Source organism: Berghia stephanieae, chromosome 3, assembly GCF_034508935.2.
Source record: "Berghia stephanieae isolate SIO BIC M18660-M18661 chromosome 3, UCSD_Bste_1.3, whole genome shotgun sequence".
Taxonomy (NCBI): Eukaryota; Metazoa; Mollusca; class Gastropoda; order Nudibranchia; family Aeolidiidae; genus Berghia; species Berghia stephanieae.
In genome coordinates, this window is record NC_088362.1 from 31030768 (window position 1) to 31046595 (window position 15828).

The following is a 15828-nucleotide window of genomic DNA, read 5'->3' on the forward strand; positions in this document are numbered from 1 at the left end:
TTCTTTTTACATATAGATATATGGCTCATCACACACAATCTGTATTATATCGGAATGAAGCAGATTAAGAAAATATCATGTGACATGATGTTCTTTTTACATATAGATATATGGCTCATCACACACAATCTGTATTATATCGGAATGAAGCAGATTAAGAAAATATCATGTGACATGATGTTCTTTTTACATATAGATATATGGCTCATCACACACAATCTGTATTATATCGGAATGAAGCAGATTAAGAAAATATCATGTGACATGATGTTCTTTTTACATATAGATATATGGCTCATCACACCCACCTGTATTATATTAGAATGAAGTAGAATAAGAAAATTGAGTGAATCGCCAAAATGACGAAGATTTGCAAATTTAAGGGTTCCTTTGGTTTGTTTTGTCTGTTTGTTTTTGTTTTGTCTTTTGCTTTTTTGTTTGTTTGGTTTTTGTTTTGTTTTGCTGTTTTTTTTGTTTTGTTTTTTTGGGGGTGTATTTTTATTTTTTTTGAATTTGGCATTATTTTGTTCTTTTGTTTGTTTTTTTTTCTTTTGTTTTTTTGTTTTTTTTTTGTTTTTTTTTTTTTTTTTTTTTTTTTTTTTTTTTTTTTTTTTTTTTGTTTTTTTTTTTTTTTTGGAGGTTTCTTTTTGTTTTTGTTATTTTTTTCCTATTTTGTTGGGGGTTTTTTGTTGGGTTTTTATGTTTTGTTGTTTTTGGTTTTTTTTTTTGGGGGGGGTTGTTGTTTTGTGTTGTTTGTTTGTTTGTTTTTTGTTGTTTTGTTGGGTTTCCTTTTAGGGGGGGGTAGGTTTTTTGGGGGGGTTTTTAAGTTTGTTTTTTATTATTTTGGTTTTGTTTTTTGTTTTGTTGTGGGGTTTTTTTTTTTTGTTTGGGGGGGGGGGGGGGGTGACAAAAATCAAATTTTAACGTTTCTGGTCATTTCAAAGATACAATGCGTTTTTGATTCTGGTTTATTTGACATAGTACCGTTTGTTGTGATGAGTTACATATTGTGTCGTTTTTATGACTACAGATGTCATATTATGACAAGATATACTATTTACATATCAATCTATCTAGATTATGCTTTCATCTTTTTTCTCCTTTTGGTCACCAGGAAGAAGAGGCTGAAGCCCGAAGATCGCAAAACAAACGAGGTTCCAGGGCTTTCGTCAAGTCTAGACTTAGTCAGAAACCCAACACCTATGATTCTTCTCTCAAACTTACGGATTGTGAAGTCTGAACCCGTGAACGTTTCTCGAACTAATGGAGTGTGTAGTTTGAACGCTTGAACTTCTCTCAAACTGACGGGTTGTGTATTCTGAACGCATGAACTTCTCGCCAACTAACTGATTGTGTAGTCTGAACGCATGAACATATTTCAAACTGACGGATTGTTTAGTCTGAAAACATGTACTTCTCTCCAACTGACGGATTTTAAAGCCTGAATGAGTGAACCCAATGTTTTCGATTCTTCTATCCAACTGTGGGATTGTGAAGTCTTAATGTTTAAATTCGGTACTTTCAATCCCTTTCTTAAACTGACCTATTGGAAAAATCGAATGATATTTGATTCACACTTACGGATGGTGAAGTGTGAACGCATGATCTATTTTGGATTCTTTTATCAAGCTATTGGATTGTGGAATATGAATACATGATCTACTTTCGATTCTTCTCTCAAACTATCGTATGTATGGAGTATGAATACATGAATTGCTTTCTTTGGAAAAAATCATTGTCTTGGTTTTGAGCCTATGTCTATAAAACACGAAATTCTTCACATTCAATGATAAGTCTTGACTATTGCTTGTATAAAAATGCCGGTATTGAAATTTTAATTTAAATCTAGAAGTTAAAATGATAGAATCTTCCTCCCATTTTTTTTTCAAATTAGAAGTAAATTCTTTGTCTTAATATTGATGTTCTACTTTGATATGTTTATATATATAAAGGCGCTATGTGTATACGTTTTCAGCGTATTATTGTATTTCTCATTATTTTTTTATATTGAAGTAATTTTTCTTATTTTTATTTTATTTGAATATTTTATTATTAGCGCTATTTATATTTTCAGTATTATTATTAATTTTATTATTATTATATTATTATTATTATTATTATTATGTTGTTTTGTTGTTGTTGTTGTTGTTGTTGTTGTTGTTGTTGTTGTTGTTGTTGTTATTATTATATTATCATTATCATCATCATTATTATTATTATTATTATTATTATTATTATTATTATTATTATATGATTTTTACACTTTTATCGACGAAACTGACTCTCCCCAATAAAGACTCATTATATTTTTTTTTAATGCTTAACTTGAATCTTAAGCAATGGGTTCATTCCAACATAGTATAGTTTGAAACGACAGGCTACATATTTAGGCTGCCCAAAACACATTTGTTTTAATGTGCCTTATGTTTGTTGATTGAAAATTGCCAATATTATGTATGTATATACTATTATAATATCAGATGATGTTGGATTAGGAGGGAATGCATCCGTTTCTTAAACCTCTCCTTACCAACCATTGGAAAATCGTCACATTCGTTACGATCCAACCAGCACTTTTAATATTCAGGTTCCTTTTGTAAATCACACAATTTAAAGAAAAAATGTTTTATTATAGCTATAAAAACGTGGCCCTGTGTTGTCGATCAATATTACGGATAGAATGTATTTGTTGCTTTTCTGTTTGAGTAAAATAAAAACTGTTTTTGTGTTGGGTGGGTGTGAAATTGTGGGGAAAATTCTGAAAATTGTTGGTAAGGAAAGGGTTAAAGTATAGTTAAAATATTATTTTGTTTGCTGAGGGCTACTTATTAGTATTAGCCTCAGCTTTTCGCTGTTATCAATTTTTGTTTTTTTGACCGCGAAAAGTTTGTTATTTCTACTGAGTGAATGCGTTTGGTACCAAATTCAGTATCCTTGATTGGTGACCAAATTAGATGATAATTAAAAAGACCGATTTAAAATGGGACTTATGGCTTGTCTTTGTATTTGGTTTTTTTTTTTGTTTGTTTTTTTGTTTGTTTTTGGGGGGGGGGTTGTTTTGTTTGTTTTTTTGTTTTTGTTTTTTTTTTATTTGGGAGATGGGTTGGTTTTGCTTTGTTTTGTTGTTGGGTTTTGTTTTTGTTTTGTGTATAGTGGGTTTGTTTGTTTTTTTTACTTGCTTGTTTGTTTGGGTCTTTTGGTGGTTTTGTTTGGTTTTTTTTTGGGGGGGTTGGGTTTTTTTTTTAAAGGGAGGTATAAATTGTGCTTTTGTGAGTTTTGTTCATTCGTAGAAACCATTAAGCCCATACAAAAAAAATTTGATGTTTACACAATGTGTGTTGCCCTTATAATACAGTACTCGCTGGATTCTAGCTCGCACTCGAGAGAAGCCAAAAAGCGTGCTAGAATCCGAGCCTGCCGTAATTCGATGTTCATGGGAGGCAACTGACAATATATTTTATTATATTATTATATAGATAAAATTGGGTTGCTAGTTAGCTAGTTTTTTACTTGAATTAATACTCTACGACATCTACTCTTTTCTTGATATTCTTTTTTTTTAATATGAGCTTTTACATAGAGCAACATCCATTAAATTATGTGCTCAAAGCGCTTTACAAAGGGCCCCTGACCAACAATAACACGTAACATGAAGAACGAGACATGACGCCTGTTAGGCAAGTTTTTGCTTCTTTTTTTTTTCAACAGAGACTACGCTGTTAACGGCCATGTACTCATTTTGTACCCGAGTACGGTGAGAGAATGTGAGTAAAGAGCCTTTTCCAAGGACTCAACTATGCGCCGAGCGAGGCTCGAACCCCTGGACCTTCCGATACGGAAGCGAGTGTCATATCATAAGACCACATAGCCGCATTTGATGGGTATAGTTGTACGTAGTTAAATTTTATATGACTAAAAATTTATGAGTTTAACTCTCTCCATACCAACCATTGGAAAATCGTCACATTCGTTACGATACAACCAACAATTTTATCATTCTGATTTCTTTTGTACATCACAAAATGTAAAGAAAATCTGTTGTTATAGCTATAAAAACTTGACACTGTGTTGTAGAACTCATTTTGCTGAACAATATTATGTATAAAATGTATTTGTGGCTTTTCTGTTTGAGTAAGGAAAATCTAATTTGTATTGGGTGGGTGCAAATATTCTGTGAAAATCCTGAAAATAGCTGGTAAGGAAAGAGTTAAATATCTATTTAAGATATCGACTGCAATGCCGAGTCCCTTCACCTTGAGATAATAATGATATTTTAAGCTACGGCTTGTTATAAATGGCATATTGGTGGTATGCTTTATATTATTGAAATAATATACAAGTGCATATTATTACACTAAGTTGTTTTTATCTTTATGTCCTCTGTTACATTGTCTTTGTGTATAATATTATATGTGTGTGTGTGTGTATGTGTGTGTGTGATTGAGCGTAAGAAAAAATTGAACCATAAGAGCAATGTATACATTTCTTTCTGCTGTATTTCATATGTAGTTTGTATTGTTTTTCACATGACATAACGATTTTGCAAAGAACGCGCATGCGCATAATGACAACATATTAAATAATTAATGTAGCGCTATTCTACAAATTAGATTTTGTTTTCCTAACGAGATAATTTCGATCAAAGTCATCTATCTAATTTCCGGTATAGAGATACCATTTGATAAAATCAAATAAAAAAGCCTGAATATTTTATTTTTCGTAAAAATCATGAATATATTTCGTACAAATCTTCCCTTTAAATTAAAAATTAAATTGAGCTTTTATATAGCGCAATATCCACTAAATGTGCTCAAAGCGCTTTACAAGGGGTCCCTGGTCAACAGCAACATTTAACATTGAGGACGGGACATGACGCCTGTTAGGCGATATTACAATTTTCGGACAAAGACAACGCTGTTAACGGCCAGTACTCATTTTACACCTGAGTACGGTGAGAGAATGTGAGTTAAAGAGCCGTTTCCAAGGACTCAACTATGCGCCGAGCGCGAGGCTCGAACCCAGGACCTTCCGATCCGAAAGCGAGTGTCATACCACTAGACCACATAGCCTTTATCAAATATAGGAATACATATTATCCATCTAGCTTCCCCTCAACTGTTTACCTTTCAACAACCAATGCTTTCATCTTTTAAAAAGTCAATTCACCAATACCGAACAAGTTCTGTCGGAATTTTTTTTATAAAGTCGGTTTTCCGGCTTTTGCCTGAAAAGGGGCATCATTGAGTGTGTAAAAGAACCAAATGAATATCACTTCATAGCTCTGTTCGCCTCCAAGCCCCAACATCAATACCTAAATTATATAATGGATAACGATTTCTAACCTTGTATGCAGCAAAGTCAACAGGGTTCAACAGTCGTGACGTCAATTCCCTCGTAATGACGCATTAGTAACTTAGTAACTGGTTCTAAACTATCGGAACAATGGCGGACGCCCTTATGAAATACTTCTACGACGAGCATAAAAGTGCATCCAGAGATTAAAAACATTATAAATCTGATCATGTTTTTACTTTTATACATTCTGATCACATGACATGTGAAAAAGTTTAGTCAGCATGAGGAATAAAAAGTACCGATTTTCTTTGTTTAGAACCAAACTGCTCGTTGCTGGGCGGATGTGACATCAGACTATTGATGAATCCTATTGAGCCCCACAGTCACAATCCATGATGAAACAGATACCAACAAAAAAAAATGACTAAATTATTATGGAATTCAATTTGAAATTGAGGGTCTATTGAGAAGAAAACACTCGAGTCCAGTTTCCTCGAACTCCTCGGTACACCATTTGTGACCCTTCGCCTCAAAACGGTATTAAGTCGGGTTGGTTAAGATGTTGAAAATTGAATTTATAGCCAGAAATATCAGACTTAAGTTGAGTTTGTATGTTTTATTGAGGAGAATGGATACCATATTTTAGGGTGCTAATGCCAACAGCTTATATTTTTGATAAGTTTAACATTAAATCCGACTTTTAAGCATATGGTTCGTTCCGACATAATACCGTTTTGGAACAATGGCAAATATTCGGGACATTGGAATGAGTTCGAGGAACCCATGTTCGAGGACACCAAATTTCAATGTCTTTCTCAGACTAGATACTTATCAAGGTTCAAATTTAGTGTAAATGTTAACAATTATTATAAGTTTCACCTAAAATTAAGTTAGACGAACCTGGTTCGCTCCAGCATAATATAATGTAGTTTCGAATTGATGCAGTTAGTCACAAATTTAATATACGTCCACTTGTAATTGTAATTGCTTGACCTATTTTATGAAAATGATAAATAATGTCTTCCTTCTTCATGAGTAAATAATAATCACAATTTTTAATGTATAATTTGTTTCCTATTCTTTAAATGTCTGAATGTCAACTTTCAACTTGATTACAGTTTATTTATCAGCGAGGTTTTGTTATTTTTTAAAAAAACGTTCCATGATTTCAGGATGTTTCTGTCCACTTTTTGTAGGTTAATTTTTTTTAATGTGACCCAACGTCTCAAAAGGGTATTAAGTCGGGATGATTAAGATGCTGAAAACTGAATTTGTAGCAAGAAATATCAGACTTGCGTTGAGTTTTATTGAGGAGAATGAATATCATATTTTTTAGAGTGCTAAATACCAATAATTCATATTTTTGACCAGTTCAGCTTTAATTTGACTTTTTAGAATCTGGTTCATCCCGACATAATACCGTTTTGAAACGTTGGGTCACAAATATTAGACTTGATGCAATTCATATTGATACCTCGTAGTACTCCTGCGGTTTTCACCAAGCGCAATGCTGTCCACATTCCCTACTCTCCCTACTCGACGTTATGTAAGCCTAAATGAAGAAATGATTGAATCATATTTATTGTCTGCAGATGAGGTTGTATAATTTTATTTTATTTCATTTTTCGCGGAGAGGGGAAGGGGGGGGGGGGGGGGGGTGGCAGGGAGAATCTACGGGTAGAGGGATATTTCTTATTTATCTGGCCTTGACCACTTTTGAATGTTGACTTTTCAATGTTTTACCAAAAGACATTTCCATTGTGTTTGTTAAAATTATGTGAAAAATATAATAAGGTTTTTGAATTGAAGTGGAACTTTCAAAATTTCTTGTATTTTTTTTCCTCTAAAGTGATATTATTATAAATAAATTAAAATTGTTTATCTGATAATACATACTTGTTCTAAATGTTTTCTTTAATTAATTTGTTGTTCTTTTTAATTGTTATTTTCATCTCATAAAAGTTGTTACAATACTCACTAGATTCTAGCACAGTTTCGGGAAAAGCCAGCCAATTCAATCAGCCGTGTGATATAATCTAAGTTTCTAAGTTCCGATTCTCATTAGAGAGGTTGTGGGGGATCCTGACCTCCCATAGCGGGCAGGGAGGTACATACTGTGTCTAATATCCCCTTATATCTGTTTTCCAACATGCTTTCTGTCTTTGTCTTGGAATGAGATTATTTGTTTGGTTTTTTTCCTGGCCCTGGTCGGAGTCCTGGCTGGGAGGGATACAGTCAAATGCATAGTTATTGTTTTGGGAGATGATATTTTTTTCATTGTAAATCATCTCTCTGTTATGCATTATTATATTTGTTATTTTTAGTGTATAATGTAAGCATTTGAGTGTGTTCCTCTTTGTTGGATTTTGTTCTTGTGTCCGGATGAGACTTATAGGTGATCTCAAACTAAGTACATTGGTGGTATGCTCTTGGAATCTACATCTGATCCCTATTTGTTCCCAGTTCTCCTATGTCTTACTTTTTCTTGGGTGCTTCAAATGTAACTCTAGAACTTTTTACTATCCCATTTTGTACCTTTTTACTGGCGCTGATATAACCTAAATGTGTTGCAAGCGCCGTAAAACCATTAAAAACAACAAACATTGGTTACAACCCCCCCCCCCCCCCCCCCCCCCCCCCCCCCCCCCCCCCCCGGGTTGTAACCAATGTTTGTTGTTTTTAATGTGGCCCATACAGTTTAGGAATTTACAGTGAAATATCTTCTACACTCAGACAATACTAGATTGGAGCCTCGCTCCAACAACATTTAATACACAAATTGAGCAATACACATATATATATATAAAACACATGAAAGCACCAAAGATTATCAGGAAAAAAAAAGGGTTTCGCAGGTCCTCAGTAAGTTCCTTCTATTAAAAAAAAAAGGTTCTAAGATTTTTTAAAAATTCATAAAATAATTTAAATTTGAAAATAATCCGACCGGCTTTGAACCCTTTACTGGTTAGGACCATAGTTGATGGTCTTCTTCTTGAATCCCTCTGTCTGCCTATGAGCGTCGATCTTTGGTCTCTCCAGCATGTGTTGGTGGAAAGCTGCCAGAGTAGGGAATTTGTCCAGGCACGAGGGACTCAAAACCAGGTGGATGTCCAAGATGTCAAACATGTTGTAGTCTAGGAATGATTTCTATTGATGTGTGTGAGGGGGGGGGGGGAACATGTGTAATGATTGACTTTTAGAAACAATGTATGAATGGTAGAAGGTAGACAATCGTGTAAAATATTCATTCAGTATAGTTTTTCATGAGTTATATCCCCTTACAGACCATATCCTATATAAATGATAATTACTTCTGGTTCTTCTTTTGTTTACCTATATTCACCTTCAACGTTATTAGAAAACATACTTCCGATCCCTTGGCCGATATTGTTGGTAGTTCATTGTTGTAATGTGTAGTGGTTGCCCCTTTTGAGTAGGTATAAAAGGGAATGTTTCTGAAATAATGATTACTCAATGTGCTAACCTCCAGAGAACCTTCAAGTGTTATTTTTCATCAAGAGCCATCCTGCTACTTACTGAGCACATGTCACAACTCAAAAGTTAATCATTAATAATAGTAATTACACACCTGCCCACTTGAAAATTTAAAACTTTGTAACATTTAGGAGAATAGAATTATTGTCTCTATAGTAAACATTATAAAATCAACAAATGTAATCTCACAATGATTAAATAACACTTCAAAATGCTTAAAATTAAGTAGCATGGCATCAACTTTCTTTTCAATAAGTTTTAATGACTTAAAGATGCTCACGTTCTAAAATCTGAGCCATTTCGTAATTTTTAATAACAACAACAACAACAACAACAACAACAACAACAACAACAACAAAATAATAATAATAATAATAATAATAATAATAATAATAATAATAATAATAATAACATTAATAATTAAATTAATAATAATAATAATAATAATAATAATACAAAATTGAGAGTGGTCATTGTCACAGTTCACTTGGCCTTGTACCACAATGACACAGCGACAATATAATTAAGTACTCTCACCTTGGACCCAACACAGCAACCTGTTTTCCCAGCATCATTCTCAGACAGTAATTTCTGATGAAGTGAAGTAAAAAAAAAAAATAAAAAAAAGACATTACATTATATTGAGAGAGCAAAAAACAAAAGCAATGAATGCTTCAACCGGAGTAGCTGACCAAATTATAAATTAATAAAAAATATTTTTATAAGTTCCATATTCTCATCCTAAGGTGATTTTTTTCTTTACAGTGTAACTAAAGTAAGAGAGGGAAGAAAAAAAAAAACAGTAGAGTATTTACATAGTGCAATAACCACTAAATGTGCTATAGACAAAAAAAAATAGTACTTCATAGCCATTTGGCCCATGAAGCAGGAGTTTATCCTGATTTCTATAGCATGAAACGGACAATAGCAATTGCTTGCTACCCTTTGGGTAGGACGCTAGTCTCTCGACAAAATACTTTCCGCTAGATCTAACAGATTCAGATACCCATTTACTCCTGGGTGGACAGGGTTGGAAAAAAATCTCGAACGCACCCGGGGATCAATCTTGGTCCCTTTGCATGTGAAGCAAGTGCTCAACCAACTGAGCTACCGGGACCCTCAAATGTGCTATAAGTGCTTTACAAAGACTAAAAAAAAAAAAAAAAAAAAGAGACAAAAATAACTCAGCCATCAATAACAAGACAGGGCAGCAAAGTCAGCAATTAGTCAGCTAAGCTTCTTACGCATGAAAAAAAAAAAAAAGAAGAAGAGATGCCGACCACCGACAGTGTAATTCAAACCCCTTTTCACCAGGTGGAAGTGCAATGCCTTATCCAACAGGGCATCTCGATAGGGAACAGGAACATTCATTTCGAGCATTTCCATGGATTTACCATGCTCATTGTACTTCACATTATTTCATTTTATTTCCCCAGTAGGCACCCTTTTTGTTTTGTTGTTGATTTTAAGGGTTTTACAGCGCGTGCACCACATTTAGGTCATTTCAGCGCGAGTAAAAAGGAATAATATGCGACAGTGAAAACAATTCTAGAAGTACAAGTAAGATACCCAAGAAAAAGAAAGATAAAGGGGACTGGTCCAATCAGTGTCCTTAGTTCGAGATTACCTTCGTCTCCTCCACCACAGACAGAACCCACAAGAAATAACCATATAAGGTTTACAGAATAATATCCAAAGCAAACATAACTAACTACACAAAAGAATGAAGATTTTATAAGGAAAAAAAAATCATCTCCCCAAAACAAAATGCTAAACATTGACGTTTTTGCAGCTAAGGACAAACAAGACCAGGACAAAACAAGCAATCCCTTTCCAGTTAGTAAGAACAAGCAACTTGGAGAAAAACCAATCCGTACAAACAAGACAGTTTAGTTGAGACAGGTATACCGTTCCTGACACCTGCTGACCCGGTCCCCGGTGAGCGGTCAATCACAGAGAGTAAATTCCTAACGGGGATTGCCGTTTCACTCAATTTAACAAGTTTTGTTTTATTGTCTGTTAGCCACCATATTGAATGAGTTGAAATACGAACTTGTATGTAAAAGTTTATATTTCTACTTTTACTGTTGTTTCTTATTTTCTCATATATTACTAGATTTCTCAATATAAGTTTCAAATAACGGTAACAAATTACACAAAAAATATAGTGGGTCGAATTTCAAAAATTAGGAAAAAAACGTTGCTATGGATTTGTCCTGAATTTTAGTTATTATAAAGACAAGTGTAAATACTTCTCTCACAAAAACGTATTTTTCTCAACAAAAAATTTCCGCTACGGACATTCAAGACCTGCAATGTCATGTGATTTGGGGCAGGTTTAATCATTGGCACATTGATTGACAAATCGATTTTATTGATATCATTGATAATGTTACGATGCTCTTTTTGTCCCAAATTTTGCTTTTCTAGTGGATGACAGCTCACTTAGTTTGTAATTCAAGAAGTCTAAGAATCCAAACAAATTGGGTGATTGTGTGTGTAGACAAGTTGTGTACCAGGATGGTGTTGTTTTGGGATTATTTTGTTTGGAAAATATTTTCTTGTATTCGTTGTAATGTTTTATTGCACTTTGAATATATTGGTTGTTTCTTTTGATCGATTTTTGTGTGGAAATAAAGTGTGCACATGACTATAGGCCTTGTCGAAAATTATATCCAATACTGCATGCGTCATCAATGATGAGTGGTTCGTGGGTGCAGTTCTTTGTTTGTTGGATAATGTAAGTGTAGACATTTTCTTGATATTGTGGCAGTGGTTGCCAATGAATGACCTGCTGTGGTAAGCCTGTTTTGTAATGCGGTATTCTGTCCAATTCAGAGGCAATAGGACCATCCATGAGGGTGAGTGGCTCGTGCATGAGATTTGAAAGTCTCTCCTGCGTTCTGGAGTTTGTTGTTATATTCTACTCTGTCGATATCAAACATGCAAGTGCAACCCGTTTCAAGGTTGATTTATTTATTATAAGCGTATTGGCAATGAGAAAATACAAAGAAGCTAATGAGTCGTGTGTTCAATGTGCTTTATAATGTGTACTTTTTACACATAAATTATGAGTGTGCTCCTTGCTTGTCCAATGCCGTGTCAGTCCCATAGGGCTAAAAGAATGTCATTAGAATAATTTGAACATTTAAATGGTTTCTTGCGGGCACGTTTCTATTTCTGTGTTAAACAAATCATACCACATGTCCCACATAATGAATTTAAGGCTTGGTTATGACTTGCAATTGTGTGGTCCATGCTGTAAGAGAAAATTCAAAATTGACTGAGCGATGTAAGCAATGATATAGTGAATTAATGAATAAAATGAGTTTTAAAACACTCTGTATTACTTCTCATATCCATGCATACATAACAGCGTACATAAAATTTGGAAAAAGAAAAACCAAATACTTCACCCAATTTGGTGAAAGAAAGGGGGGGGGGGGGGGGGGGCAGGAAAATTCTAACAAGCAGTTGAGCTGAGCTAAGTTGAGGCCCAACACACAATGTCATTTAAAATTAAACATTAGCAAGATAATTCAAATTATGCAATTTAAAAATCAAATTAACTCATCATTGAAAAAAATAAAAAATAAAAATATAATTAACAATAAAACCGCAGCGAAATATTACGTTTCAAGAACAAGGCTAAAGAGGTAATATCATTATTACCTGACCTACGGCGGAAAAATAATCATTACAAAATAATGAAAACTGAAGAGTAAATGAAACTTACCTCATTTCTTAGTAAAACTTGTGCCTTGTGAATCACACTAAAAAAAATTTGAAGTTTATAGCAACGTTTTTTTAGAAACCTGAGGTAATTACAAGTAATTTTATTTAAATGTTATAGAAAAATAGGTGAATTTGAATCACGGCTTGTGGAATAAGTACTGGAGATATTGAAATAAAATTGAACCGATGGAAAGAGGAGGTCTGCGAGAATTCTTTGCATTTGGGTGGAATTGCATCGTCACGAAGATCGTGAGGTTAATTGGTACGGAAATCATCCATTGGTATCACCCAATGCACGTCAAATCTACGTTCTGGGAATTGATATCGGCTGACCGCTGTTGACCCCGGTTACCTGTCGGGTGAGGTTACGTCGGCGCTCGGAGCAGCGGGAAACTAAACGGTCAGATTTATAGTGCAGTTTAGACGCCGTGAGATATACGGGGATAGAAGACACAGCAAGTGACCTCCTGCTCACCATGGGAGCATCCTTTTTGTAATTACAATCTTGCAATATCCATTACTGCCTATAAGAAAGAAAAGTCGTCTTCAGAGCCATTGTGCCCATGGAGCTGGAGTTTATCCCAGTTTCTATGGCGTGACACAGACAATAGCAATTGTTTGCTATCCTTTGGATAGGACACTAGTCAATCGCAAAGTACTTTCCACCAAAGCTAACAGACTTAGCTACCCATTCACTGCTGGGTGGACAGGGGGGTCAAAATAAATCCTCAACTACACCCGAGATCGATCTTGGTCCCTTTGCGTGCGAAGTGAGTGCTCTACGAACTGAGCTATCGGGACACCCCTCGTCACTGCCTATAGTTAGCTATTAATTCACACCCAAGTGGAGTGAATAATTTGTGTAAAGTGCCATACCCAAGGACACAACGTCAGAACCAGAATTTTCCACGATCACTGTCACCCATCCAGGCACTGACAATGCTTAACATTGCTTGACTTTTGTGACAAGACAAGACACTGTAGTACCACTGGACCACACAATATAACTTACTTCAAATGGTTGAAATTTATCTGGAAGTGTTGCAATGTATGGCTCTTTACCGTTCTCCTGAAAAATGAGATCAACGACGCATATAAAAATAATACCTTTATCAACTAGAACGAAATTTTCAGCATCAACTTTATTTTGAAAAAAAAATATAAAAAGTGAAATTGAAAAATTCAGAAGCAAGCACTTGGGTAACTTCTTATTCTTCTTCTTCTTCAAGTACCAAGTCTGTGCCAGACATCGGTGATCATGGTACGCCATTCATCTCTGATCAGATAACCTCAAAAAACTAAAATTGCTCTTTTCTTTCTTTGTCAACCAGCTGTTCAAACTATTCAAATATATTTTTCTTGGCCTACCTTTACTCTTTTTACCTTCTATCTTTCCTGTGAGGGCAAGATGTTCAATACATTTGTGTCGATGTAAGTGCCCTAAAAATTGCATTTGTCTTTTTCTTATTGTATGAATTAATAACCTTTTAGTTTCAGTTTGTTTTAACTTGGGTAACAGTATGAAAAAAATCTGAAAAAGTATCTCGATCTATGAATCACTGCCCAATAAAACAGAGATAATCATCTATAAATACTAAATTTTTGTTACCCGAATAGTAAACAGGTTTACTTTATCTAGTAAGTTTTAGTTGTAAATCATGTAAAACAGAGATAATCATTTATAAATACTAAATTTGTTGTATACTTGGGTATTTAAAAGATTACTTATAAATAAAAGTTTTTGTTAAATCATGTAAAACAGAGATATTATCAATCTATAAAATACTTAAAAAATAATTTTTTACTAAGTTCAGTGTACTTACATAGTTTTGTTATGTAAATTAAATCTAAATTTGACGGTAAAGTTTCACTTTTGATGATGTCTTCAATATGATCACTGATCATATCAATTTTAGTCATTTCTTCAATACCTTCACCATATAAGCCTGGTTGAGATTAAAATAAAAAGATTATCTGAGTATTTTATAACACCCCCTTTCTGTGTGGCTATGTGATCTAGTGGTATGACACTCGCTTTCGAATCGGAAGGTCCTGGGTTTTGAGCCTCGCTCGGCGCATAGTTGAGTCCTTGGAAAAGGCTCTTTACTCACATTCTCTCACCATAATCAGGTGTAAAATGAATACCTGGCCGTTAACAGCGTTGTTTCTGTCAGAAAGAAATTGTAATATCGCCTAAAGGTGTCATGTCTCGTACTACATGTTACATGTTGCTGTTGGTCAGGGACCCTTTGTAAAGTGCTTTGAGCACGTTTAGTGGCTATTCCACTATATAAAAGCTCAAGTCTTTTTTATTGTTTTTTATTTCTTTTTTTGTTACTATCAATATAAGGGTCAGATAAATTATGGTAGCTTGACAGACTGATGATGTGGTACGTAAACATATAATTTATGGTGATATATTCCATTCAATTTTACTATTTTGTATTCTTTAATTTTCTTATAATATATGAGATTACAAAAACAAATTATACCCTTCCGCCATGACATCGTAAGATATCGTCGCCTAGGCATTACATGTAGGAATAAAGATAATCCATCAAACTGAATGTCTGATGTCAACAGGAATCACCTATGTTGTCCAATTGAGCAAATTGGGGGGGTTAGTAATCTTGCCCAAGGAAAAAAACGAAAGTTCCTCAAGCGGGGCTCGAATCCGGGACCTTCCTGCCTTAACCACTCGGCCACTTCACCCCCAATATGAGAATAAGGTGTTAAAATACAATTTTAAACCGAAATCAGTTACTTATAGACCTCGAGGGAATACCTCGTCCACTCTGCCTTTCCGCTCTTGGGTCAATGTAATTCCTGATTTCAGTCAAAAATCGTACAGTAATATATATAGAGCTTTTATAAAGCGCAATATCCACTAAACAGGCTCAAAGCACTTTACAAAGGGTCCCTGACCAACAGCAACACGTAACGTGTAGAAAAAGACATGACGCATGTAAGGCGATATTACAATTTTTTCCGACATAGACAACAATGTTAATGGCCAGGTACTCATTTCACACCTGAGTACGGTTAGAGAATGTGAGTAAAGAGCCTTTTCCCAGCACCTTTCAATCCAAAAGCGAGGGTCATACCACTAGACCACATAGCCGCATAGTAAAGGTCTTCTGGTTCACTAAATTGACTTATGTGATCGTTTTTACATAACTGGGACAGTAGTTAATCAATAAACCATTATGTTTTTCATTTATCCTACTTGTTTCTTTAAAATATGCACATTTTTTAGGCTGGCTGAGAAAACCCAGCGAGATGCGACAAGCTTCGATTCGAGCC

General features: G+C 34.5%; 2 protein-coding genes and 1 long non-coding RNA gene across 4 annotated transcripts in view; 1 reads left to right on the forward strand and 2 right to left on the reverse strand.

Moving 5' to 3' along the window:
- LOC144967521 (uncharacterized) overlaps window positions 1-1960 on the forward strand; it is a 189426-nt gene extending 187466 nt beyond the window's left edge. For both annotated transcript variants that reach the window (XM_078904898.1, XM_078904897.1), the window contains exon 9: window positions 1115-1960. In XM_078904898.1, the coding sequence (XP_078761024.1) occupies window positions 1115-1240 (126 nt within the window). In that variant the 3' untranslated portion in view covers window positions 1241-1960. The remainder of the gene's footprint in view (window positions 1-1114) is intronic.
- A 1243-nt stretch (window positions 1961-3203) lies between these two features.
- LOC144967525 (uncharacterized) lies at window positions 3204-5207 on the reverse strand. Its single transcript, XR_013644407.1, has 2 exons — window positions 5069-5207; window positions 3204-4754 (listed from the first exon to the last, which is right to left on the reverse strand). It is a non-coding gene; the product is annotated as an uncharacterized LOC144967525 (long non-coding RNA).
- A 2825-nt stretch (window positions 5208-8032) lies between these two features.
- The window catches only part of LOC144966889 (glutathione S-transferase P-like), a 44816-nt gene continuing 37020 nt past the window's right edge, over window positions 8033-15828 (reverse strand). The window contains exons 5-8 of the mRNA XM_078903595.1: window positions 14349-14471; window positions 13538-13665; window positions 9328-9381; window positions 8033-8442 (exon numbers count right to left, since the gene is read on the reverse strand). Coding sequence (XP_078759721.1) covers window positions 8254-8442; window positions 9328-9381; window positions 13538-13665; window positions 14349-14471 — 494 coding nt within the window. The 3' untranslated portion in view covers window positions 8033-8253. The remainder of the gene's footprint in view (window positions 8443-9327; window positions 9382-13537; window positions 13666-14348; window positions 14472-15828) is intronic.